At 33.7% G+C, this 25,721-nt stretch overlaps 2 protein-coding genes and 2 long non-coding RNA genes across 4 annotated transcripts; 1 reads left to right on the top strand and 3 right to left on the bottom strand.

Annotated features, from left to right (window-relative positions):
* The first annotated feature begins 3,217 nt into the window (after positions 1 to 3,217).
* Positions 3,218 to 8,431, top strand: LOC136800357 (uncharacterized). Its single transcript, XM_067056994.1, has 2 exons — positions 3,218 to 4,709; positions 7,605 to 8,431. Exons 1-2 carry the CDS (start codon positions 3,599 to 3,601, stop codon positions 7,679 to 7,681), a joined length of 1,188 nt encoding a protein of 395 aa, XP_066913095.1. The 5' UTR covers positions 3,218 to 3,598; the 3' UTR covers positions 7,682 to 8,431.
* Positions 8,432 to 9,497: 1,066 nt separating this feature from the next.
* On the bottom strand, positions 9,498 to 11,522 carry LOC136799290 (uncharacterized). Its single transcript, XR_010845504.1, has 3 exons — positions 11,437 to 11,522; positions 10,632 to 10,720; positions 9,498 to 10,229 (listed from the first exon to the last, which is right to left on the bottom strand). It is a non-coding gene; the product is annotated as an uncharacterized lncRNA (long non-coding RNA).
* A 3,112-nt stretch (positions 11,523 to 14,634) lies between these two features.
* On the bottom strand, positions 14,635 to 16,584 carry LOC136800350 (uncharacterized). Its single transcript, XR_010845696.1, has 4 exons — positions 16,416 to 16,584; positions 15,733 to 15,807; positions 15,205 to 15,298; positions 14,635 to 14,935 (listed from the first exon to the last, which is right to left on the bottom strand). It is a non-coding gene; the product is annotated as an uncharacterized lncRNA (long non-coding RNA).
* A 31-nt stretch (positions 16,585 to 16,615) lies between these two features.
* LOC136799385 (myb-like protein P) lies at positions 16,616 to 22,580 on the bottom strand. Its single transcript, XM_067056099.1, has 9 exons — positions 22,407 to 22,580; positions 21,819 to 22,000; positions 21,436 to 21,484; positions 20,987 to 21,089; positions 20,043 to 20,125; positions 19,195 to 19,540; positions 17,379 to 17,576; positions 16,772 to 16,972; positions 16,616 to 16,689 (listed from the first exon to the last, which is right to left on the bottom strand). Exons 1-9 carry the CDS (start codon positions 22,554 to 22,556, stop codon positions 16,616 to 16,618), a joined length of 1,386 nt encoding a protein of 461 aa, XP_066912200.1. The 5' UTR covers positions 22,557 to 22,580.
* Between the last annotated feature and the right edge of the window lie 3,141 nt (positions 22,581 to 25,721).

The raw sequence follows: 25,721 nt of genomic DNA, 5'->3' as shown, positions 1-25,721 counted from the left end.
TAATTGAATATCCAAAGTCAGGTTTAATAAGGTTTGAAGAAAACAATCAATTTGAGGTAGAGGTTTTCAATTATAGTTATTGCAATGTGGCGATTGATTGATTGGTAATTGGACATTTTTAGGGAGAAATAAAAAATGGGTTTGATAAGAGGTTTCAGTAACGGTATTTGTAAGAATTAAGTTTACCATACACCTTTTCGACCGTAGCCGCCAATTGCCGCGCAGGCCTAAAACCGTCCCAGACTTTTTTTGTTGTTGTCTGCTATTAGTGCGATAAAAAACTGGTACGGTTTTAGAATGGTAAAAAATGCCAGCGTGTAAGTAAGTCGTGCATGGTTTTTATTATATCAAATAAGTGACTTGACTTTATAGCTAATTCAAGCGAAGGTAACCATACCAAGCTTAAAAATATTCTCTTGTGATATAGAAAGGAGGCGCGGCTCTATGCTGACAAAGCAGAATCAACAGTAGCGCTTAAAACTCAAAAAAATGTGCTCATGTGGGGCCATAAGAGGGGAAGTTGTTGTTCTTTTCTTTCGTAAAAATATAGACTGGAGCCGTTTATAATGTGTGTAATACAGTGGTATAAGCGTTATATGATAATACGATTATTGTTACGGGATTTAGTTTGTATAATCTAAAATTTGTTCCCTCCATTATTTTTTGCTTTATTTCTACTATGTCTAAATTAGTCGTCTAGCTTGCTAGACTAGTAAAAATGTTGCGTAAGTAAATGGTAGTAGATACGTTAAATGATAAATTTTGCCTACATACAAAACAGGAAAGTCATATGTGCTCAAATGTAACTTTCGGCCAATAATCCCTGCCCTTAACTGACGGAAATTTATAGGCGACAAATTTTAAATCCTTTTTAATTTGGAAGTCTGATAAATCCTAATCAGAAAACAATTTTCTCTATAGTTTCGAATCAACAAAGTTTTATCTTAATGTATTGTAAAACTTTTTCACCAACTGGCGGAAATTTATGACCGACAAAATTTTTAAATCTCGGTTTAATTGGTCAGTCTGACTTGATTAATCGGAAAATAGGCATTTACGACGTCTATATATGACGTCACCATCGAAAGACCAGATCTTATTGGTCAAGATCATGCGTTAGACATTAAAAATATTACTGGTTTTCAATCAGTCCCAACTAAATTGAAGAAGGACGGAAATGACGCGAATAAAAATATGATAATTCAGCATTATTTGTCATCATAACCACACCACAAGGAAACAAATCTTAATCGCATTGACAAATCTATTAATTTTCATTAATTTTAATATTATTCTTCCGATTCTACCTACGCCTATAATGCAATATTTTTTAATGAAGGCAATATCAAAATCGACAATCCGTAATATCAATAAATTAATATGTATACCTCACATTAAAACCAAATAATTAGTCTATTAGACGTGGTGTCGCCTCATAATCTGAAATCGAAATTGGCTCCTTTGAGGGGAAGTTGTTATGTAAAATCAACTGATGAGGTGTTAAGGGTGTTTAATGGAGATTTTAGAGGTCAGATTTTCGAGTATTTCCGGGCAGTCTCTTAGATTATCGATTAGGAGGGGATTTTAAAATTAATGAGCTCAATGTCTCCATGCATGGTTTTGAATATTAATTCATTTCGGAAATTTTATTCAGCTGGTAGGATGTTAATGTTGCCGTGGGTTTATTTTTTCATTTATATCTACTTTATAATAGGAGGATTGAAAAATGGCTGAAAAGCCTTTTGTGTATCATTGCTGTGTAAATGTCATACTTAGGATAAGAATGGGGGCATTCGCAATTCAATATAATAACATTTTCATGGTCAACCTTACGAGATTTTTAAACAGTTTTTCGAGCTGTTTATCTTCGTCAGGTCCTGGAGGTTGTGTATTATTTTATTGACAGTCAATCTTCAAAATGAAATGCTATTTTAAAAATTATTTAGTATAACTCCCTTTCTGTGATAAATGATAATCTGAAAAGTAAACATAATATTGGGAATGAAAAGTAAACTTTTTGTTTTTATAGACGAATATACAAGAAACAGTGAAATCGTGAAAAGGCAATACTTCAAACAATTATTACCTGACATTGGCAAGAACAGTTAACTGCAAGAAAAAGGTAGGTGGCAATTTGAAATAATTTGTTTGTCAGTTGTTTTCAAGTCTTCTCTTTCTTAACTTATCAAAAGACATTAAGTACCTGGTCTTACATAACAAAACAACAAACAGATTTTTAAAAGTCGTTAAAATTGCACATAGAAACTAAAAGATCAGGACAAACCACAAAGAAAAATGATACAAATGGAGCAATTGGCTAAAAAACTTCCTTAGGGATATACAATGATAATTTATAGAAAATCTTGGAATAAATACATTAATTTCATTGGTGTGATGATTGCAATATAATTGTGCTCACTAGGGGTCTCCAAGGGTGGTAGTTTCCTACTGCTGTCATTCGTCATAATTTTTAACCAAATTAGTTTACAAATTAATTAATTAAACTCGTCGTCGTTGTTGAGCTGTACAATAATTTTTATGATACACGCACTTTTCTAATTAGAAGATCCACAATTTGAAAGCCTTCTTATTTTTTATAGTTTTAAGCTTGAAAATGGTCTTAACATGTTCTTATTCATTTTGTGAGTATTTTTGTGAGATTTCATGAGAAATTGGGTGTTTTAGAGTCTACGAAGCCTTAAAATGTTCTTAATTTGCTCTTATATTTTGGCCATTGAAACCTTTATAGTTTGTTCTTATAATAAAAAAACGTGTATTCTTTTACAATCGTCAATCAAACCTAATGATGATGGGATTTAAGAACAGAAACAAAAAATTAACCATACTTTTTTGTCGATACAATTATAAGAATTGACATACATTTTATAAGAACAATTACTTACTGAAGTTCGATTTTACTTTAACAGAAAAAAATATTACCCCATTAAAAGACATATTTTAGTATAATAAATCTTCAAATATTCCCTAGAACGCTGTTATCAAAAACTCAAGACTCTTTGAAAAGAATAATATAAGAACATAAAGAATCTCTGGGAAATTATTCTAATAAAAAAAACGCAAAATAATTACATGGTATTAAAAACTGTTTCTATTGTTTTCAAAAAAACAACAAAAAAAAAACCATAAGATAATGATTCCTTATATAATTTGTCGAAAAGAAATTGTATTAAGAGAAAGTGGTGTTGATATAGGATATATACTTGAACCAAGCGTCGCATCTCGAAAAGAAGAGTAATTAAGTAGAGAGGAAAAAGACAAAAGGATGGAAAAGCTATTAAGGAAAAGAAATTGATCCTTTAGTATCATTAAGAGAAAAAGAGACGTTTTGTATTTTTTTCGATGACAATAGTTTTCATTTGTGATCGCTGATTGATTCAAAAAAATAATTTTTTTTTTATTTTGCTTGACGTCGTCGAAGTTTGTGTGGCTAAAAGTGCACTTCGTATTAAAAATATTCAAAACAAAATTTTGATTTTGAAAGACATGAGGAATTTATCCGAATGGGATTAACTACCAAAATTGAGCATCACAGACTGTTATTGGTCAATAATCACATAAAAACCATTATCACAAAATTATGGCATTACCTAAAACATTGAAATATTTTATTGTGTTATTTACCCTTTATTTTGGTTGGTACTGGACTAGTAGTTGTGTTTTCCAAGAAGACAGTGCTCGTATAGCATCATTAATAGTAGGTGTCGTTGTTCTTTTCAGTGGTTTATTTGCCTGGTGTACAGATACAGACGTTGGTTGCTTTGTTGTATGCAGTTGTTGGTCCAACAAAGATCGTAAATTGAAAATCAAGAAGAATTCAAAATCAACTGGAGCAGGTATTGAACTTCAGAACGATATTTTTACAATACATACCAATAAAGGAGCAACTTCTCCTCCAACGACAAACGCATCTAAGAAAACGAAAACTGTCGTTAATAATAACGACGATCAAACGACAACAACAGGCGGCGTCGGTGGAAAAGACGAACATTACAGAGATAATAAAATGATTCAACGCGACCGACATAATAATTACGGACAATATTCTTTATACCAACAAAAAGATGAAGAAGGATATGGAAACGGTACGATAGACCGTAGTGCCCGAAAGCCGAGATTCCCAACCCGTGCGCCGAGTCTTGATAATTACTTAAACGGTTACAAGCCGAACGGAATACACGGTCGAAATGAAATGCGTCTTACAGTACGAAACTTACAAAAACTTGATAAAATCAGACAACACCATCAAAGTGTTGATTCTGAACCACAGATGTATAACCCACCACCAAATCCAGCAATGAACAATGAAGCTTTTGAAATAGAATTCTCTCTAAGTATACAAAAACGTGAATCCATTAAAAATTGGATCACAGACGTACATCATAGTCGAGAGAACGTCAATATGAATCCAGAGCATGAACAAAAACAGCAACAACAAGGTCCTCAAACATGGATCCCCCACCAGAAAGGCTACGATTCAAATAAAATCCAACGGAAACCTTTACCAAGAGAACCGGCAAATGATAGATATTCAAGTACAGCCTCAGGTAGTGCTATAGACATTGAAGTACATTCATTACCAAGGTCTTTCGGCAGTGATGGAAATAAGAGTCCAACTGGTACACTAGATCGTATTGATTCACCTGATCAAAGTTCAAACCAACCACAATTTGAGATCAGTGGTTATATAGGTAAGGATGTTATCTTTTTCCTAAAGTTTAATCATTAAAGAATTTCTAATAAAGGTTTATTAGCTAAACAAAAGGGTTTTAAGAGGAAAATTCTCCCAAAAATGGAACTCCTAAAAAACACATTCAAAAACTGTGACTAGAATCTGAATGAATTGACCCAACCCAAAATTTCGGTCACACCCTAAAAGATCATATTCTACCCACACAAAACTTGATCGAAAGAATTATCATGTTTCTTTAAAACAGTGCCAAAACTTATTGTCTATCTCTAAGGAAAATGACAATATGCAGTAGAGATATTAATCTGTTTGGTCAATATATTTTTAAGAAAACAAGTTGTTAAGTACCAGATGATTGACTATCATCGATAATCTATTTTCTGCAACAATGTTGAATATTGGTTATATAAGATTCAGTGGAAGTATCAATTAAAGAAATTTACTTCAAAAAAAGATGAGCTTTCGATACAAATGCTAGTACTAGGAAGTGTTCTATAGAAAATGGTTTATATAACTAAAAATAACACTTTTTGAAGTTTATCGATACATTGTCATGGTTTAGGTCGGGACAATCATCATTTTTATTTCTAGTAAATTTGATAAAAAGCACCTTCTATATAATTCTAGATAAGGAGGGAGTATTATAACATTAGTTAAAAAACGCTGAAAAAACCTTGTCGAGATTAGGATCTGAAACGTCCAAAGATTTGAACCAGCAGCCTTTAAAACCCTACTGATAAATAATTTATATTATGAAAATTGGACTACTAATTTATGGGTTTTAAAAGAGATTTTAGGTTTTCAAACCGTCTGAAATAAGGCCTAGTAAATTACTTTCATTAGATTTAACAGATTAGAAAAAACTTCTGAAACAGTGAACAGTACATTTTACTAGGAAATTTTATAGGAAACTCGCTTTAAAAAATGACATAGTCAGGTGCTGTCTATCTAAAGCATGCCTTAATAAAACGATAATTAAAATCAAATTAGTTTCATAATTTCCGGTTTTCATTAAAGATGAAAAACATCCCAAAGAAAATTTTAAATTATAATTATTTTTACTTAATCCTTCATTATTCATCTAAATGATACATCATTTAAATTTCATTGCATAAAATCTGATTTTGATCACTGGTCGTTAACTAAAAGATAATTCTGGAACATTGACAAATAAGGAGCGATGAAATACTGTTTCTTGCATGTTCCGTTCAGTTCATAGGTAGCCAAGCCGGCTTCCTTCGGGCCCCGTAAAAACAATCGAGAGACTGTCTAAAAGTCCTAGATTACTGTGCTCTCCACGTAAAATATCGAGTCTATCAAACTTGAGCAAACCAATCTAAAACTCCAACGGTTTTCTTTTCCATTGTCTCAAAGCCAGCCTTAAAATATTTTCACTGGTTAAGAAAATTCTTGTAAATGAGCTAGTTGTTTTAAGTTTGAGACTCTCTCCCAAAAAATTATTAATAGCTTCTCCTGGAAGCTGGGGTTGAAAATTTAAATATTTTTGGCTTTTGAAAATTAAAGTGAATTTTGACTTTAAAAGCTCATAAGCAGAGAACAAGTTGGTCAAATTTAAAAAGTGATAGCTCAAAAGCTAGGATATCTACTTTCTAAATATCAAAACTCCAAGCACTTTGGGACATTTGTTCGGCCTCAAGACGTCGGGAAACGTCTGAACTTTTTAGTGGGTCACCCGGAACTTATTTTCACAATCAGCATAGTGACAATACCAGGCAATTATACTAACAAATAAGTTTCACTTTTCAATTTCCTGATATCTTAGAGACACTCAATTTTAAAGCGTCTCCTAGTGCATCCTCTTTGAGATGACAGTCAATGATATCATTCAAATTGAGTACATTATAAATAAAAATGACATAACATGACAAAACATATTTGAAGATAATAAATGGAGGTTACGAGGGAAGTTTTGAAAAAACTTTCTTTCCTTTCAGATATAATAAGGAAGTCAGTCATCAAAGTCAATGCCTTAATTCAGGACAAATTTTTCGGCTCCTTTTTTAACATTCCTTGCTGATAGTCTTGAACAGACACCTGGCCTCGCAATTAATCCATTTTAAGAATATTAAAATAACAATGCAACAAACATTGGAAACCCAAGCTGGTTAAGAGCAACACAATATCGGCGTCAGCCATTTCCTCTAATCAAAACAACACATCTACAGTAGAGTATCTTTAAAATCAAACCTCTACAACTTGAATGTCTCCAAGCTTTCTAGTCCCGTCAGTATAAAAATGCCTCATGAAGCTTTACTCCAGTAACTCAAAATTTCCTTAACTCGAACAAATGTGTGTTCCCCGAGCAGGTTCGAGTTATGGAGACTCGACTTTAGCTACAATAGCGAGTTTATGTATTTGCACTTTTGAGGACGGTAAAGTGACTGAAGCGATCTGGAAAATCCCGCAGATTTGATCCGCAAAATCGAGGACGGTAAAAGTGCTGATTTACCGCCGTCCTCAGTTAGTCAGGATCTAGTCGAATTAGAACCTTACCGTCTCCGTTGCAGAAAAACACACATACATAAACTCGGTAATGCGCGTATAGTTGTGAGATTCTTACTCTCGGGTACCTAATAGCCGGGGGAGTTGGAATAAGCGGGGGGGAAGGGTTGGAAAAAATCTCAGAACTTAATAAGCGGGGGGGGTTGGAATAAAAATGTCCTGGGTGGAAAATTTTTGAAAAGGAGGCTAATACAGCAGAATTAGGACAAAAGAGGGAACTTTCAAAAACATTTTCCCAAAAATTAATAAGCGGGGGGGGGGTTGGAATAAGAATGTCCTGGGTGGAAAATTTTCGAAAAATTAATTAGCGGGGGGGACGGCTATTAGGTACCCGGGAGTAATCTAATTTATGTCTATTTTGTTTACTTTTTAGTATCCGAAGATAACCAAGAACGACCACGACAACCAGCCACCATATTGGAAGCTGTCATCAATGATCAATACGTATAATGATTGGTTTAAAACGTCTCTTGGTGAACCAATCAGAGATTCTGTATGGCCATATGACCAATTGCGTTCTATGTCAGCGATTACGAAGAGTTGTATTTCTCGGTACATTGATTGATAGAAATGGTTGGTTTTAAGTCCATACTTAGATTGATAGGACATTTACATTTAAAACACTTTTTGGGTTGAAAACAGACACTGGATTGTTACAAATGAGATAATATCGTTCAAAACGAATAATTATTATGAACTCTAATATAAGAAAACTCTGTGTACATGTTACTCCATGGACAAAGGATTCAGAATCGATATCGAACTGATAAAGTAAAATTGTTGAAATTACTCAAGAAAATATTGTCACTTTTTTAAAAAACGAAATTATAAATACCGGTTTGTGAAATTATGATGAAATTTTTGACATATATTTTATATCTCTACCTATACACTATTCACAATACATACCCGATTGGACCCGCCTTACAGGCGGAAATTTGTCGGTAAAAAGGGACGAAAAAATCGCTTGGTGACGAAATTTTTACCGACAAATTGCTTTTATAGTATTTCTCTTCCAAATTTCACTCACTCGTTTATTACAACCCTCAGTGTTGACGACAAAGGAAAAAAATATTTTTTTAAATACAGAACAATCTAATAATAATGTTTTTTAAGGAATTTTTTTAATAATTATTGATTACAGTTTTTGTTCTTAGAAAGTTGTAAATAGGTCACTTTTTAAAAAAGAATCACACACACATTATTCATACTGAAGGCAACTGCATCAAAGAACTCATGTGTCCCCATTGGGGAAATTGCTCAAAAATCCACTAATTCAACTTCCCCATGAGACAAAAACACTTTCTTTTTTTTCAATCTGCGAAGGAAATTTCCATTTGAAAAATGCAGAAGAACCAACATTGCAAGTAAGGAAAACGATCAAATTTTGGCATCGTCACTGCTATAGCTTCTAAGTCATTTCATTTGTATTTTCTTAGTTCATTAAAACACCCCTGTCTCACAGTCCCGGTGAAACTTTTCCCCACAGCAGGGATAAAAATTCCTATTCTAATCTCAATGGGGATAAAAATTCGATTTTTCCAAGATTAAAAAATCCAGTGGAGATGGTTTTGGAGTGCAATTTCTAAACATCGAATTTCGAATGGGGGTGAAATCAAAGTCAATTTCCCAAAGGGGTCGAAATTCTAGGGTATTTTCCCCACCGGGGACGAACTTTTTTGCCAAATTTTCCAGTGGGGCTTGGGTCCCAGCGGGTCTGTGACACAGGGGTGTATTAAGAGTAAGGGTTATCCATCCTAATACACCAATAATCCCTTAAAAAGCGTAAGGGTTAGAGTTTACCAGTTACGATTGACGTCAAATGTCTAAAGTCGTTACATTTAAAAGGGAAAATCAGATGGCCTGCTGAAACCTTCTACGGTCCTGAGTAAAACCTCCAAGTATTTTGGTCTAATTATTTTCCAAAATCAAGATATCATAATTTCAAAATACTGAAAATGGGTTCTTACACTGTTCTTTCGTTGCAATTCTTACTGAAAGTAAAAAAACTTGTAACTAATATATGTAGACTTAGGAAGAAAGTTAGGCAAAAATATTTTGAGGTTTTGCTCTTAGAAATAGAAGGAACCCACATGCCAAATATCTCAAACCATCTGATTAACCCTTTAAAAAATAATTTCAGTTTAAATAAATAAGAACTGCATTTTGTGATGAAACAGGAAGTTTACCCTAACCCCTCCATCACGGAAATTGCCCCCCCCCCCTAACTTATTCCACGAAAAAGTCACGAGCAAATAAAAGCAAATTAAAGTTTTTATATAATATTTCTATAATATAACTAAGAATCGTATAATCAAGAGATTTAATCTACAAAATCTGATTCTACCATACCATAAAAGCAAATATTATCGATGAGAATAATATGATACTTGACTAGCCAAAACTTAAATTCTCATCCCTTAAGACAATTAAAGAAGTATAAAAGAATACAACGCAGCAACTAAGTTGATGTGAAGATTTTTCAAAATTCAATATGGTACTTGGACCATGTTCGCAAAGTAACGGTTTCATTTCACTCCGAAAAGAAGTGAAGCCATTCTATTGGTAAGAAGTGACGTAAAAATCGAATTTAGCCAATAGAATGAGACTCGATTCAAAGATTTTTAAGATTCATTATAAGAGTCACTGAAAATCAACAATTTCCAGCGCAGCATGGTTGGCCACGAAATGGCTGTAAAGTTGGATAGCCACATCTGCAACACCAATATTGAGGACCGTTTGCTTTGATAGGTTTTGGTAAACAACAACCATGGTTTTCCTTCTGCAATTCAATCCAATCTTCCTCTGGCGTGCAGCCGCCACATTTAAAGCCGACGGGTCCACAGCAACCACCGTATTCGACTATTCTTTGTGAAATATGTTTTGGTGGTGTGATACTTAAGGCTTTGGTTTGACCAACAAGCATGAAGAGAACAAAGATAATTTGAGCTTTTTCAAACACCAACATCTTGAGTTTTCTGCTTCGGTTTTTGTGAGTCTGAAAAGAGGTAGAAATATCAGAAATTAATGGTCTAACGATCCTTGAAACTGTACAAATGTCAAAATCACTGTTACTTATATTTCAAAGGTTACTACATCGTTCATAAGAGGTTAAATTGTAATTGCTTAATCATACTGAAACGTAGGTAAATTAAGTATATTCATCAGGTAGCTGTCGGCAGAGCTGGGAGTCTACCCCATTTTCTATAAATAGAGAGAGCGCCACAACTACTCTCAACTCACAGTAACGTACCGTACCGTACAGTACCTAGACCAGATCTAAGTTCTTTCTGCGCTGAGTTGGCAGTGACCGGGAATCGAAGCCACAACCCTTAGATCGCAAGGCAAAAACTTTACCGGCTGATCGGGTACATACTGACAAACATTTATAAATTGTTACCTTTAAAGTCAGTATAAAGTTCCTTTTCCTTGAAACACTCTTTCCGATGGTGACAAGCAAAATGCAACTGGGTAGTCCGGATCGGTAACCTTTATTTATATCCAAAATTACGAACAGAGTTGGAAAATGAGTGGAAACAACATGAATAATTCTTGTCCAGAATAATGCTGAGAAAACCCATTGTTGAGAGTTGTCATCTGACTTAAGTGCCATTTAATCATTTAAGTTTGAAGAATGAGTAGATTATTTCTTGCCCAGAACGATGCTGAGAAAACCCATTTTTAAGAGTTGTCATCTGACTAAAGTGCCATATTAGTCTTGTGCTTCTCATCAATATCATCTTTTAATTCAGTGAAGTACCCACAAAATGGCGATAGGCTAGTCACCCCGCTCGTCTGGCTTACTCTCCGTTTTTATAAGATGCAGTAAAATTTCAAAATCCTCAATTTGTTCTTATCATGTTTTTATTTTCAGGGTAAAATTGCTTATACCCAATTTTGACTCTTAGTAACTTAAATTCACCAATTCCAGGTTTAGCATTGCTCTTAAATTGTTCTGATTTAGCCGTTTTGAGCCTCATTGCTCTAACAAAATTGTTCTTATAAAAAGGGTGTATTTATTTATAAAGAAACCAACAAAAACGTCCTTACCGGTTGCTAACCAGTCAACTATTGTGACAAAACAAAAAATTCATTTACACGCATCTCACAAGATTTCATGACGTAAGCAACTTAGACATGAAAACAAAATATGCCTAGCGTATGATCTCGTTTCGTGGAAATCAACAAGAGGTTCAAAAATGTACCTTTCTCCAGTAATGAAGTAAACAAAACGGAAAGTCTGCCACCAGAAAGCCCTTGTGCAGAGTTCAGACAGGATTTGACAAATTATTTTCCCTGAAAATAGATGTTTTATTGTTTCAGATCAAGGTTCGTGTTTACTACTCGTTTAATCCACAGTGTACATTAACTGTTTGGCCGGTAGTTCGATAGAGTCAATATTTTACGGAGATAGCCTTTTAATCTAGGACTTTTAAGCGGTCTTTCAATATTTTTTAACGGAGTCTACGGCAAGCTATCTATGAACTGAATATTGGAAAGAAAGGCGATTCGAATCACAAACTCCTGGTTTGAGACGCAGACGCCTTTGACCACTTGGCCATCGCTCCTTTCTAAATGAAGGAATTACTTTGCGAAAAGCGGGGTTGGCGTTCACAGAGATTGGATGTAATATCCTCCACACTTTGTTCAAAAATTTAAAAACAAAAAACGTTGGGTTTGATATTGGAATTGCTAATCTAGCATTCTAGACGACTAATTCAGACATAGATGAAAATAAGCAAAATATAATGGAAGGGACAAACTGATGTTATCCAGTACAACAATTATCATATTATAATTCGCCCCCCCCCCCCCCCCATTTCTTAAGGGGGGTGACACCGTTCCGAAAAAAATGAATAAGGGGGATCAGAAATTTTCATGAAAAAGGGGGGGGTAGCAAGGAAGGGGGGATAGTTTAAGAAGGAGGGGCTTACATATATATATCGTAGAATATTTTCAAGCACTGTTATGAAATTTGGTCTTTATGAAAGAAAGTTTTCTGTTAGAGTAGTCTGAGTTAAAAAGAAGAAAGAACTTTATTATTTCGCTTTCTCTCTCTAATGATATTTCACATTATATTTGTTAGCAATTTTTGTCCAAAATCCTTGGACACTGCACTGTGCATATTATCAAATAACACTCAAGTTACTATAATACAAGAACTCAACAACTACAGTCTAAGCAATTGCTAAAAATTGTTGATCTTAGTTTTAAACATCATAAACAAACTGAAGCAGACTGAAGCTCGCGGAAGGAAAATAGTCTTACACTGAAATGGGATTTTAATTAACGTCCTGAGTTCTTTTAATTTGGAGCTACAGCTTGGCAGTTATTTTGAAGTATGCTTCCCGATGTTCCAAACTTAATGGCGTCCATTAGGACATTTTATTAGGTTTTATTAGTACGAGCTATTTAGCAATAAAATACAAACAAGGAAGAAGATATTTGAAATAACATTCGTAAGCATTTTGAAACATAAGAATTCGCGAACTACAGTAGGATAAAATGCAAAATTGAAAATGAGGCAAAATATTCCAAAGTCTGTTCCAATTGGCGATCAGTCGTTGATTAGCGTGACATTTTTAATGGTTCTTTTATAATTTAAAATCGGATTAATTTTCGCTTGATTTAATTTTGCGCTTTCGCGAATTTTTCCCTTTTTTCAGGATTCGATAACAAAATTCGCGAAATCGCGTCAGATTGATGACTCGCGAAAATAAATCCCTGCAAATATTCTAAGACCGGATTTTCGGCTAAAAATACCCCGTAAATTTGCTACTTGTGAAAACTTGCATGTCTGATTCGCGAAAATAAATCCAGAAAATTAAAATCTCGCTAAAAATTATGTGATTAAACTAAAAGAAGAAGATATGGTGAAACTTTAACTCCCATAATTAATGAACAAAGAAGTAGGCCCAAAAAATAACATACCATACAGAGATGCTTCTTGAAGTCCACATCAGTCAAGAGTGTTAACTACCAGAAAGAAAAGAACCAATGCAATAACCAATCAGACCCAGGCCATTATTGATTCCAACATTCTGTGACCAGCATTCAATCCGATTTTTTTTCATTTCATTAGTAATTTCTTTATTTCTATTGTTTGTTTCTAAAAAAATATACATAATTTAAAGTAGAATTCTTATTGAAACTAATTATGGTTTTAAGCTCTTAGAAAACTAGGAAGGCTGTGAAAGGGAATTAAAGCCATTGAGTTTAAAGTCCGAAGGGCTAGAGAGGAATCTTCAACCTTCCTCAAGCAAGAAAAGAAAAAGCCTTACAATTTTGACCCTTTTGTAATGGCATTTAACATTTTCACCTGGCATATTTTTCAAAATCTGCCGAATGGATTCTAATTTCAATCTTGCATTTGTGTGAACACTACCCAGGTCACGCGGTTCAATTCCAATCCAAGAGTTTCAACTCTAGGGGAGCCCCTTCGAGACTTTAAACCCAATGGTTACTGTGTTGAACGGTGACAAGGAGCGGCTATTTTTATTTGATTTGCGCAGTTCTCGGTATTTATTTTTTCTCGGTCTCGAGAAAAGTTGATCCTTCTAGAGACGTGGGTATAAAAATCTACTCTGGGTGGCCATTCTTGAAGAGGTAATAATATAGTGAACGGTGAAAAAGAATGCGGCTATAATTATTTGATAGGTCAATGGTTACTTAGATATAGGATATACTTGAGCTAACAATCGTATAAACAATATTGTATTTTGATCATATTAAAAATTTATCTCTTATAATACAAATGCAACTTGAAATTCTTATAAACACAAAAAAAAATTCAAAAAAATTCAAATTCTTAAAATTTCATATTAAATTAGGCGAGACAAATTACTACGGGCAGATCCTTAGCAAAATATGAGTCGGTCGGTCGGTTAAATAAAAATAAGATTTTCATTAATCAAGGAAGACTTTAAGTACTATTTTCAAATAATCTTGATCGAAAATTCATCATTCATCTTTGATGGAGTTTGTAATAAAATCTTTCGTGCATAGATTTCATGATTCTAGATTATTTTTCAACTTTTTTTAGTGTAAATTTTTTCAATGACTACTTATTACTGGAAATTTGTGGCACAAGAAATTCAATATTATCATTTTTTCGTTTGCAGCAAATACTGGGTCGGTCGCGCCCGTAGAACAACAAATTAAATTGGTCTCGCCTTATACAAAATATTTTTCATATAACTACAAATTCTTTCTGGGTAAGCATTCAAAATTCAAGACACGCCCAAACAGCCTAAAAGCCACACTCTTATTGTAAAACATGAAATGATAAAACCCTCGTTACACTTCTCAATTTGTCTTCCTTCACACAGGAAAAGCTTAATTTTACAAATTTTACCCTCTAGAATTACAGCAAACCAAAGGTTCCAACATATACCACAATACCACTATAGGAATTTCAACTTCCAATAATCCTGTCCTACCCCTCCACTTCCCAAAAAATAAATACACACGTTTCTAGCTCACACATCCTTTTGCAAGGTGCCTTTTCTTCTCGGTTTCAATTGCAATCACACCTTGGCAACATTCATAAAGTTAGATGGAATTTGAGCACTATTTGCATCTTAAGAGCATAACTTATTCTGTTTGTGAGTGAGATAATTAGCTTTATAGCTTAATAGGTTTTGATTGATCCATTGGATTTTCTCCTTTGAAAAACTTTGGATAGTTGTTTTAAATCTTCATCACCTAAAAAAATAAAGAATTATAAAAAGAAGATGAAATTCGAAGGAAAAGTCAAATTTATCCAGAAGTAGAGTTATTTTCTCGAAACCTTCAAATGAAGATATCACCAGTGTATTCAAAACTCATTTCTTGAGATCCAGTAAAATTTGGAGCATCCCAGTATATTATCTTAAATTGCAGCTACAAGAATACTTATACTGTGGTCTTGGATAGAAAGTATATCCATCGCATCAGATACCACCTAAAAAGTTAAGCTGTGATGAACAATGTACCTTCAAAACTGTCGAAGTTGAAAACATTTTCCAATTTACGTTTCTTGGCAAGACATCCTCTATTCGTTCTGATATTTGAACTTGGTGGTGCAGTCTAAACAACAAAACTCATTGTTAAAATTTCAACTGTGATGTTAAACCGAAAGTTATATTTGAAATGAGGCGAATGGGACTGCGGAAAATTAAATCATACATGGGAGTGCAATAATACGTTAGCTTTTCTCTTTCCTTAATCAAGGAACTCAAGCTGGAATGCTACGTGTTATCAGTTTTAACATAAAAACACATCGAAATAGAAGGCTGGTAATGTCTATATTTCAAAAAAAAAACTACTTTTTAAAGTAAAAAACCCATTGTTTAATAACATATTAGCGAGTTTATGTGACGGTGGAGTGATTTAGAATAACCCACATTTTTGGCCCACCAAATCGAGGACGGTAAAAGTGCTTGTTTACCATTGTCCTTATTCATTCAAAATTTAGTCAAATCTCCATGACAGAAAAACACATAACATAAACTGTTATTTACCTGATTTGCGAGGAAACTTTCATCAGCGACATCATAATTCAACTGTCTTCTCTTTCCTTGGACTGATGTGCTTAACTACAGAAGAATCGAAAAAAATTTTTTAAATAAGCTCAAGCCATTATTCCATTCCAAATATAATTGCAGTATTGGATTTTTGAGACAGAAGCTTGAAACCAAATGAATACGATATCTTTAGGGACAGTTTGGACTGAGAAGAATGTTTGGAAACTTGTTGTAGAAATTGCATCGACGTTGTCTGACTGTTCTAGACCTTTTTGTAAAAACTTGAATGACGAATTTATATTCAATAAAATACATATCTGCACGCTAGACAATTAGATTTAAGTAAAGTAATGCTTGGTAGAAGAAATACAAAATAATCACACACAGTATTGCATTAACACATAACACCTATATTACTGTATACACGTTTTTTATAAGAACATCCAAAATCTTTGGGTTATGTGCCTAAAAATGTTCTTAAAATGTTCTTATTTTTTCCACTTTGTGACCATTTTCAGCCTAAGATTCCTAAAAAATCGGGTGTTTTCGAGTCTGTAAAGCCTTAAAACGTTCTTAACTTGTTCTTAACATTTTGACCATCAAAGCCTTATGTTCCTATATAGTTTATTCTTACAAAAAATGTGCAACACATATTATAAACGTCTCCAGTCTATACTGACCTGTTTGTGTACAGGAGAGAACGGGTTGACACTTTTCTTGATTTTACCATATCTTCTGATTGATCTTTGAACTGGTGTTGATGCTTTCTCTGGTTGTTTTTTGATGGTTGATTTATTGTTGTTGATTGGGGTTGATGTCTTTATTGACGAGGAATATGTGAGATCGACCTTGTTATTAGTGTTTGTGTGTGGTTGAATCTTTATTTTGCATGCAGGTTGTTGAAGCTGTTGTGATCTGTTATTGAGCTGTTTGGTCTGATTGTTTTGGACGTTTCTTTGTTGAAGTTTATTATTGTTAGAAGTATGTTGGTGATTGATGTTGCTTTGCGTTAGCGGTCTTTGAGATTGTGGCTGGCTGCATATTTTAGGTTTTTGGGTCTTAGGTTGTTTCGGTTGTTGCGGTTGCTGGTAAGTCTGTTTTTGTTGTGTAGAAATACAAGGAACAAGTTGTTCATTCTCGTTTGAAGTGTTAGAAGAGATGAGGAAATTGTTGACAATGTTGCCCATGTCTTCACCTTCAGAATCACTACTGATGTCAAACATGTCTGTTGTTCGATCTACAAAGAGAGAAAAATCAGAAAGATTAAAATAAAAGTCTTTAAAAGTCCATTCGCTTGTTAAGATTACACTGATATGACTTTACAAGCGACTGCGATGCAACTGACACTGTTGCAAGCGCCTGAGAAATTTTCTGCAATCACTCTCCAATGCAATAAAAATATTTCAAAACAGATTGCAAGTGCCTACAACACGATCAGTTCAAACTGAAAAGCTTGCAATTTTGTTGCAAACACTTGCAATTTTTTCTTTCCAATGATGTTCTTCATCGGGCGTTTTTTTTTTGTTTGTGTAGTTGCTTATTATTTTAAAATATCAAAACTGCAATAAATATCAAATTTCTATATTTCTAATCGAAACCGCCTAAAAAACTAATCAGTGTAGCCTTATTATAAGAGTGAAAACCTTTTTTGCTACAGAACGAGCCTTGTTTGCGAGGTGAAGAGGTCTCCATTTTAACATCGATTTCATTGGTTAATGATATGTCAAGTGGTACACATTGCTCTCTTCTGATTGGTGCAACCACAGCAGTTGGCGAGGGACGTATTTGAGCAGTGAAACGTGGTTGGAGAATACGTGGTGATTTGAAAGAGTGGTCTGCACCTAGAATTGAAAAATAAGAAAAAGAAATTCCATTTGAATTGTATTATGTAATTTTCATAATATGTGTAATTCAAATATTCTCATTGTCAAACTTTATGAAAAAAGACAATGGGACAACACAAGACGCTAAAACCAACGGGGCAGATAGGCTTAAACAATATAACCAGAGGAATGTAAAGAGATGGAAAAACAGCTTCTTGAAAACAATGGAAAAACGGCTCGTCATATACCAGGTATTTTGCCCTTAACCCTTTAAGACTTTGCTTAAGGGAGTTTATGTCGAGTAAATAGGTTTCTTTTGTTGTCGCTATAAAAAATCTGCATAATTAGCGTGTTGTGACAAAATTCTTTTGTTTCAAGCCTGATTTTCGCAAACTTTTAGGGCTTATATTTTGGGTACAGCTCTCCTATACGAAAATGTACCTAAATCTTGCTCAGAATTTCCTAGCGATTCTACTGATATAACCGCATCATAACCGCACCATAATATGGAAAGCTAGAGCTCGAGAAAATTATAACTTCATCTTGATTTTACTCGACTTCTGACAGTTTTACAAGAACCAATTTAATATCATTGCGTTAAGAATTTCTTTTGCTATACATTGGTAAAAATCAAATCATGTAGAAACCGTCCGATTTGTATGACGAGCCGTCTTTTCTGGACTTTCATTTAATGACCAAATCAACGTTTTTACAATAGAATTTTCAATAGAAGTGATCGTTGAACTTTGAGTAATCAGAAAAGCTGTTTTTCCATCTCTTTACATTCCTCTGGTATAACTCTGCAAGAAAAACGTATAATTCTAATATCTAGAAATAATGCCCCCCCCATAAAGCAGTTTACGTGAAAATGCAATATTTGCGTGAATCCACGCTATTTTTTGTATGAATACGTTTTTCCACCGATTATGTGCAAATTTTCCTATGTTTATACGTTTACTCGATTCTTCCTGATTTTCTGAAAAATCATGTTTGCGTTAAACTTGAGAAAGATTTGTGAGAATACTTGCATGAATGCGTTAAATTTGGGTCCGTTGGGGAGAGCTCAATAATGTAAAAGTACAACTCAAAACAAAAACAAAAGTATGAAAAGCCTTAGATGCTAAGTCATTTTAAAATAATAGATCAAATAGACAAGACTGAGTTACATGATTCCAGGGGATAAAATTTTATTTGATTTACATTTTAGCCATTGGATTTCAAAAATGCCCAATTTTTAATAAAGTTTTACTTTAGGCGTACAAACTTTCGCAAGCAGAAACTTTCCCGATTTTTGCGAATTTTGGCCTTTTTCACGAAAATAAATGCCTTTGAAAATTCTTAACTGGGCAATTCGCAAAAGTTTATACTCGCGAAAAAGTCTCAAAAATTGGAAATCTACAAAACCTCGAAATCGTAATAAATATCAAATTTTCAGCATATTATCATCCTTTAATGCCTTTCTTTAGCCGGTTTTGAGGCAATTTTTATTCGAAAATTATCATTTTTATCCAACGATTCGCGAAAGTTGAGAAAGATGCTCGCGTAAAACATTTTTTCCTCAAATAAGCAAAAGTAAATGTCGCAAATTTCGCGATTTATCGGCCTCGCGAAAGTTTGTACGACTAAAGTAGTTTACCTGGATATAAATTTCTATGTCTATCAGGGAATACATTTGGTTTTCGAACAGTATCCAAAATCATGTTTTCTTTTTCCAACAGTAAATTGTTCTGATCTGTTAAATGCTTTGTATTTTGAATCAGTATCTGAGTTTGTTTTTGATTTTCATTGCCAGCTTGAAGTGATTTCTCTAGTTTAGAAGCCAACGTGGTGTTACTTTGGAGGATTTTTTCAAGAAGTTGAGACGAAGTTTGTGTAGAATTCCTTTCTCGTTCGCCGAGGGATTTTATTGTAGATCTTAGTTCGTCTATTGTTCCTTGTAGGCCGTTGATAGTTTCGCTTTTCACTTGAAGCTCGGTATCTTTCTACAGATTAAGAAAAGGGATTTGATGATTTTAAGTGACTTTTATGTAGAAACCATGTCGGCGTATGAGTAACTTCCGCATGGTTGAAGAAAAGGAAAAAATAGTCAAGAAATTCCCTTATTTATTTCTACATACAGATGAAATATTTTTCCGTCATCAGATTCTATCAACGAGGACAAGCATTCTGTCGATAATAATTGACGAGCAACTTTTGTATGCCCTATAATGCTATAAATATCTGCTGGATAAACACAAATTAAAACTACCGCAATTAAAGGAGTTCCCTGACTGTTAAATTTGACAAAACAAATTGGTATAGATTCTTAGCTGATACTGCAATCTACCGGAGACTGAAGAAAATGGATTTAGTACGACAATCAAATGAGTCATGTTCAAATAGGTCAGACAGTGACGACATTTAGCTTCTTAGACGGCTGAACTTGGAGGTGTAAAATAATACAATCAATTAAAAAAAATAAGATGTGTGAATAAAATGTTAAACCTTGGCGATTGATGATTTCAAAGTTTCAATGTTTTGAAGATCATCCTTGATTTGATTCACTGATGTCAAAATGCTTTCCAAAGCTAAAAAACAGGAGAAAAGTAATACTGTAACGTCTACATTAAAAAACATTTGCTTCAATAATGATTGGAGTAATATTACTTACCTTATTGGAACTAATTTTCGCGGGTTTGAATTTTAGTGTTTTTCGCGGTTTTTCGTGAAAATCGCAAAAATTTGATCCCGCGAAAAATTTTGAGAGTCGAAAACCGCGAAAATTAATTCCCGCGAAATACAATTTTTTCCAACTTTATCGAAAAATTTGAAAAATCCTTAGGAAAATAAAAGAAATTTGTCCAAAAAAAGGCAAAACCTTGAAAATTAAAACCTGCGAAAATTCCAGAATGGAAAAAATTAGTTCCCGCGAAAATTAGTTCCAATAAGGGTAGTCACAACTGGGAAACTCTACAGTCAATTTCTCTGATTCAAACCTCTATAATCCAAATCTTTCTGTTATAAGGAATAAAGCATTGTTCCCCTCAGCTTGAAAGTAGTGTAAAATTATCTCTTTAATTCGAATATTTCTCTAATTCGAAAAAAGTCTTAATCCCGTGAGAATCGAATTAGAGAGAAGCAACTGTATACTAAATAACAACTGACCTTATATACTACATATCAATTAACTACGATATTCATGTACTGAGCTATGTTATGAGAGGTCAAAGCAAAGTTTTTCCTCTGAGATAAAAAATGGATTTTGCTCAGGAAATTAGCACATATTCTCGAATTTTGGTGAATTTTGGTGAATTATTATCCAGAATTTTGAGACAAATATACTTTATATACTTTGCTGAGACGGGAATACGTCTGAGACGGAAAAACTTTTAGCACTGATTTATAAGTAAAAGATTAAGCTTTTATAACTTATCATCATCATTAATTACCTTTTTCTTTGTTCTCGCTGTTCATATTGCTGAATGAACTTTCTAAATTACTCTTCAATTCTGCTATAACATCTGTCTTCACCAAGCCTAATGTTTCCTTCATCTATCAAGAAATACCAGTAAATGAAAAGTCATTGAATTAACAAAAACAAATGCTTTTAAAGAGGCTGGGTGAATTTCATTCCAAAATTAAAATCTTTCATTGAAAGCTTGTCTTGTCGTCAATTTTTTGAAGCTTCAGGTCTTATCCTTTTATTTTGATCAAAATGATCAAAATGCCTGACAGAGAAAGTTCAATAAATTATAGTGAAGTCATTATTGCAATTTAGCGATCATAAAATGACCCAGCTAAAATACTGTTGGATGTGGTTTAGTCAAAAGACCTAAAATTATTTGTGTTATGTAAAGAAATAAGCGTTGACCATGAAAATATTAAATGATGGACCAACCTGAACAGATTGTTGATACAAACACTTTTCAACACCATCTATAAAGCACCTGTATGTGTAGAAGTGAAGAAAAATTCTCAGGATGGTCAATAGAAAATATAGATAAATTAAATTAAAGGAACTAATTTTGGTGAGTACTAAAGTTGATGAGCAGCAAAAATATTAAAAATTTAATTGTGGCGAACTAAAATTCGCCAAAATAAGTTCCTTTAACTAACGTAGATACTATAAAGTATAAAATGTGAACATGCCAGATTTCATGCATATGTATCTTTAAAAAAACTAACGTTTGCCAAAACCTTTTGTGGACCAATATCATTAAATCCTAATAGATGTTTTATTGAAAAGAAGAAGGACTTTTGACATGAAATCAAATTTTCAACCTTTGATTATACTCAGCATTCTTCTTTTGCATAATATCTTGGAAATAACTAGATTGATAGTTCATGGATGATTTTTGGTGCTGTTGATGATGAAATTTCATTTGTTTTTGCTGTTGTTCTCTTGATTGAAAAAGCAGCGGTTTGGATGAATATGTTGAAGACCTCCAGCTGTCTTGGTGATCCTGAAATGATAAAAAATGATAAAAAAAAGATAAAAATGATAAAAATTTTAATCTTAAGTTTGAAAATGCTATTGAACGTAGCAAAGTGATATTATAATGAAGGTAGACACAAACCTTGACTTTATCGACTGATAAAAGTTGTTGGTTGTCTAAGAAAAGCAGTTGGTTGTCAATAAAATACATTGTTTGTGTCCAAAATCTAGATTTTTTGACTTAATATTGAGTGATATTCATATTGGAAGTTTATCATGGCTTGGATTGCAAGATTTACATTTTGTCAAAAACGCAGTAATTCTCTTTAAAATGCAATGAAAGAGCATTAAATTTCAAATATTAGGCTGCCATACAGGCTGTATTCTGTCAATGTCAAAAATATGAGGTTCATCCTTAAAAATCAATATTTTACCTGTGGAGAGCTAGTATCAGACCAGCCATCATTGGCAAATGAGCCAGAAGAAGGATGGGGTGGAACATCTCTTGAGCTGTTCAACTTCATGTGGGATTGAGAATAAAATTCTTGAGAGCTTTGTGAATCAAACATAGATGGCATCATCATATTATGCTGTTGACTATTGTCATTTCTATTGAAAAAAAATTTGATTGAGGTTTAAAACATGTAAAAGTATACCTTCAATTGGCGACCTGTATTGTTTTCAATGAGAGAAATGTATACAATCAATAAAACACAAAAGGGCCAGACCCAAATTCAATGAAACATTACCATACACATAATACAGAATTTATTCAACTCTCAAATGCAATTTTTGTTTAAAATAATTAATGATGGATGTAATTCATTTGATGTAAAACTTTACATCTAACATCACTTTTTCATTCTCTTTGGTTTTGGATACAATACATTTGTGCACAAATTGGATGGAAATTATTTCAGTATTGGCACATATAACTTGCCATGCAATGTTTAGTTCAACTTTTTATTTCAATGATTATAAATGTTTGCCCAGAGGAGACTGAATGAATCCATATGGGAATTTTCTTTTAGTCATTGAATTTTTGGGATCTAACATTATCTCAAACAAGCAATGCCAAAACAATAATTCCCGAGTATCTGTGGTGGAATAAAGACTTTTCTTAAAATAACAAAAAATTTGAACAAAATTTACAAGACACCACAAAATAAATATTAAAAGCCTGTTTTGAAAAATCATCACTATGTGAAAAGTTTGGTATAATGGGCTATTCCACCAAATTAAACAGCGGTTTGGACGAACTTTTTTCGCTTACCCTCTGGAAATTTCAATAAACCAGCTGCGCTGGAAGCTCCGGCTTAAGAGATTAAAAGATGTGAAAGATGAGCTTGTTGAGTTAGTTGTGTTAGAACGTTGCCCACAAACTGCTAATCAGAACAGATCAGAAAGCAAAGTAATAATTCTATTGCAGAGCGAGTATGAGAAATAATCTTAACGAATAAATAAACCAGCTGGAAGTTTAGCTCTTCTAAGTGATTACATATGCACTTTCTTGCCTAAAGAACCAACCCCACCCCCCGCCCACTCAACCTCGACTAAAAAGTTCAAAATTGGAGCTAAAGGAGATAAACATTTAGAAGTCAATATTTCCAAGTTCTTGATTTGATTGTCCAGATAAAATTTCGGGGAGAAAAATAGCCTAAATTAGAGGCCACGGGCTTTTAGCTAAGCATTATTTTTTCTGTTGGGATAATACTTGGGGGAGAGTAGGATAAACCAATTAAAATGGTACAATAGTGTGTATGTAATAAATAGTGGTATATTTGGAAAAAAACCTGTTTTGGGTTTGAAAAATCTTCAAAAGGAACGGTCGCCCCAGCCAATGAAATTACGACAAAGTCCAAAAAATATCATTTCCGGTTATAACACTGTGAAAATCAAATTTTACACAGGAATTGTGTTTTAGTATCCTTTACTGAATTCCCATAGTGATATGTTTGTAAAAAATCTGTGTCGGGTTTGAAAAATCAAAGGAACAGTCGCCAGCCGCGATGAAATTACAGGAATTGTGTTTTAGTATCCTTTATTGAATTCTCATAGTGATATGTTTGGAAAATATCTGTGTCGGGTTTGAAAAATCAAAAGGAACGGTCGCCAGCCGCGATGAAATTACCGTCAACTGTTCCAACTTGGGACTATCTTACGCAACATGGGACGGCCATTCCACCAGCATTTCACCGAACCTCAAAAATCATTAGATTTGAGTTTAATGAACCGCGTATTAAAAAATACACGATTTCTCTTTCGATTTTACAGTAAGTGAAAATATAGACCAGATATCAACAAGTTCCATGTTGCGTACACTCATCCCAAGTTGGAGCAGTTGACGGTATGATACAGAGTTCAAAAACGATCATTTTCAGCCATAATACTGTGAAAATTTCTCCGATCTTGTTCAAACTTACACAGGATTTGTGTTTTAGTATCCTTTACTGAATTCTCATAGTGATATGTTTGTAAAAAATCTTTGTCGGGTTTGAAAAATCAAAAGGAACGGTCGCCAGCCGCAATGAAATTACGACAGAGTCCAAAAACGATCATTTTCAACCATAATACTTTGAAAATTTCTCCAATCTTGTTCAAACTTACACAGGAATTGTGTTTTAGTATCCTTTACTGAATTCTCATAGTGATATGTTTGTAAAATATCTGTGTCGGGTTTGAAAAATCAAAAGGAACGGTCGCCCAGTCAAAAAATGATGAATACAAAACAGGATCATTTTCAGCCATACACATAACACCACAAAAACTGCTCAGATCGTTTTCAAATTTGCACAGTAATGTTGTAATTTTAGTATTCTCTTTCGAATTCCAATGGATGTGTGTTTGAAAGTTTCATTCCATTGTCAAGTTACAGAGTTCTATGGTTTTGTGCGTCCATGTGCGTTCATGGCCAAAATTTCTCCAAAGTCTTTCCACATTGTTAGACCAGTATGCATCAAACTTCTCATAAATCGTGTCCAAAACATCATGAATAATGATAATAATGATGAAAATTATCACTATCTTTCACTGAGATTTGCAGCTAAGCCCATTTTCGGCAGCCATCTTTTTCTAAATACTTTCGCAATATTATCGAAATCCAGATAATCCGTTTTTATTAAATCGGAATAGATCATCGGATTAGATAAACAAAAAAAAATGTCTTGACCTTGAACGTCGTTGTCGGAAGAGAGAATTAAAGGCTCCTAGGCCGGAGCAAAAAGCAAATTTTCCCCTGAAAATCTGAGGTGTAGCACCCCCTGGAAATTGAAATTTTGTGATGTCAACTTAAGAGGAAATAACGCTCTGGAAAACCTTCAATGACTCCCTTTAAATATTTGATCAATGAACTTGATCAATGTAGGTTCCTATAGGTTCCTAATTCCCTATCACACAGTCTATGGCAAGCCAAGCTTAAGTTGATTCTTCTTTGAATATTGATGGCAAATACCCCTCACTTAACTAATAATTGGCTTGTGTAGCTTAACTTGAAAAGTCTCTTGTGTAGGGTTAAAATAAAGAATTATCCAGTCTTCATTGTCAGTTCTATTTGAAACAATAAATATTAATTGTATTTGATCACTGACCTTTATACTCTGGATCAAGTTTCTCAATCCCAAATTTTAAATTATCTGCCATTAAGACCTCCTTGAAGCCTTTTCGAAATTAACCAATCCGGTTATGCATCAAAATTGCTATGGGAATTCTTTTCAGAGATTTATGTAAAATAGCTAGGTCGGCAAAAGAAC

This window comes from Clytia hemisphaerica, unplaced genomic scaffold (genome assembly GCF_902728285.1).
Source record: "Clytia hemisphaerica strain Z4C2 unplaced genomic scaffold, Clytia hemisphaerica genome assembly, whole genome shotgun sequence".
In the NCBI taxonomy this organism is placed as follows: Eukaryota; Metazoa; Cnidaria; class Hydrozoa; order Leptothecata; family Clytiidae; genus Clytia; species Clytia hemisphaerica.
The sequence above is the reverse complement of the archived record's forward strand: the minus strand, read 5'-3'. Positions and strand labels throughout refer to the sequence as shown.

Coding starts and splice junctions, on each gene's coding strand:
- LOC136800357 (XM_067056994.1), top strand. CDS start 3,599: ATGGCATTACCTAAAACATTGAAATATTTTATTGTGTTATTTACCCTT. Junction 4,710..7,604: donor TGAGATCAGTGGTTATATAG/GTAAGGATGTTA, acceptor TTTACTTTTTAG/TATCCGAAGATAACCAAGAA.
- LOC136799385 (XM_067056099.1), bottom strand. CDS start 22,556: ATGATGATGCCATCTATGTTTGATTCACAAAGCTCTCAAGAATTTTAT. Junction 22,001..22,406: donor CTGATACTAGCTCTCCACAG/GTAAAATATTGA, acceptor TTATCATTTCAG/GATCACCAAGACAGCTGGAG. Junction 17,577..19,194: donor ACATAGAAATTTATATCCAG/GTAAACTACTTT, acceptor TTTCAATTCTAG/GTGCAGACCACTCTTTCAAA.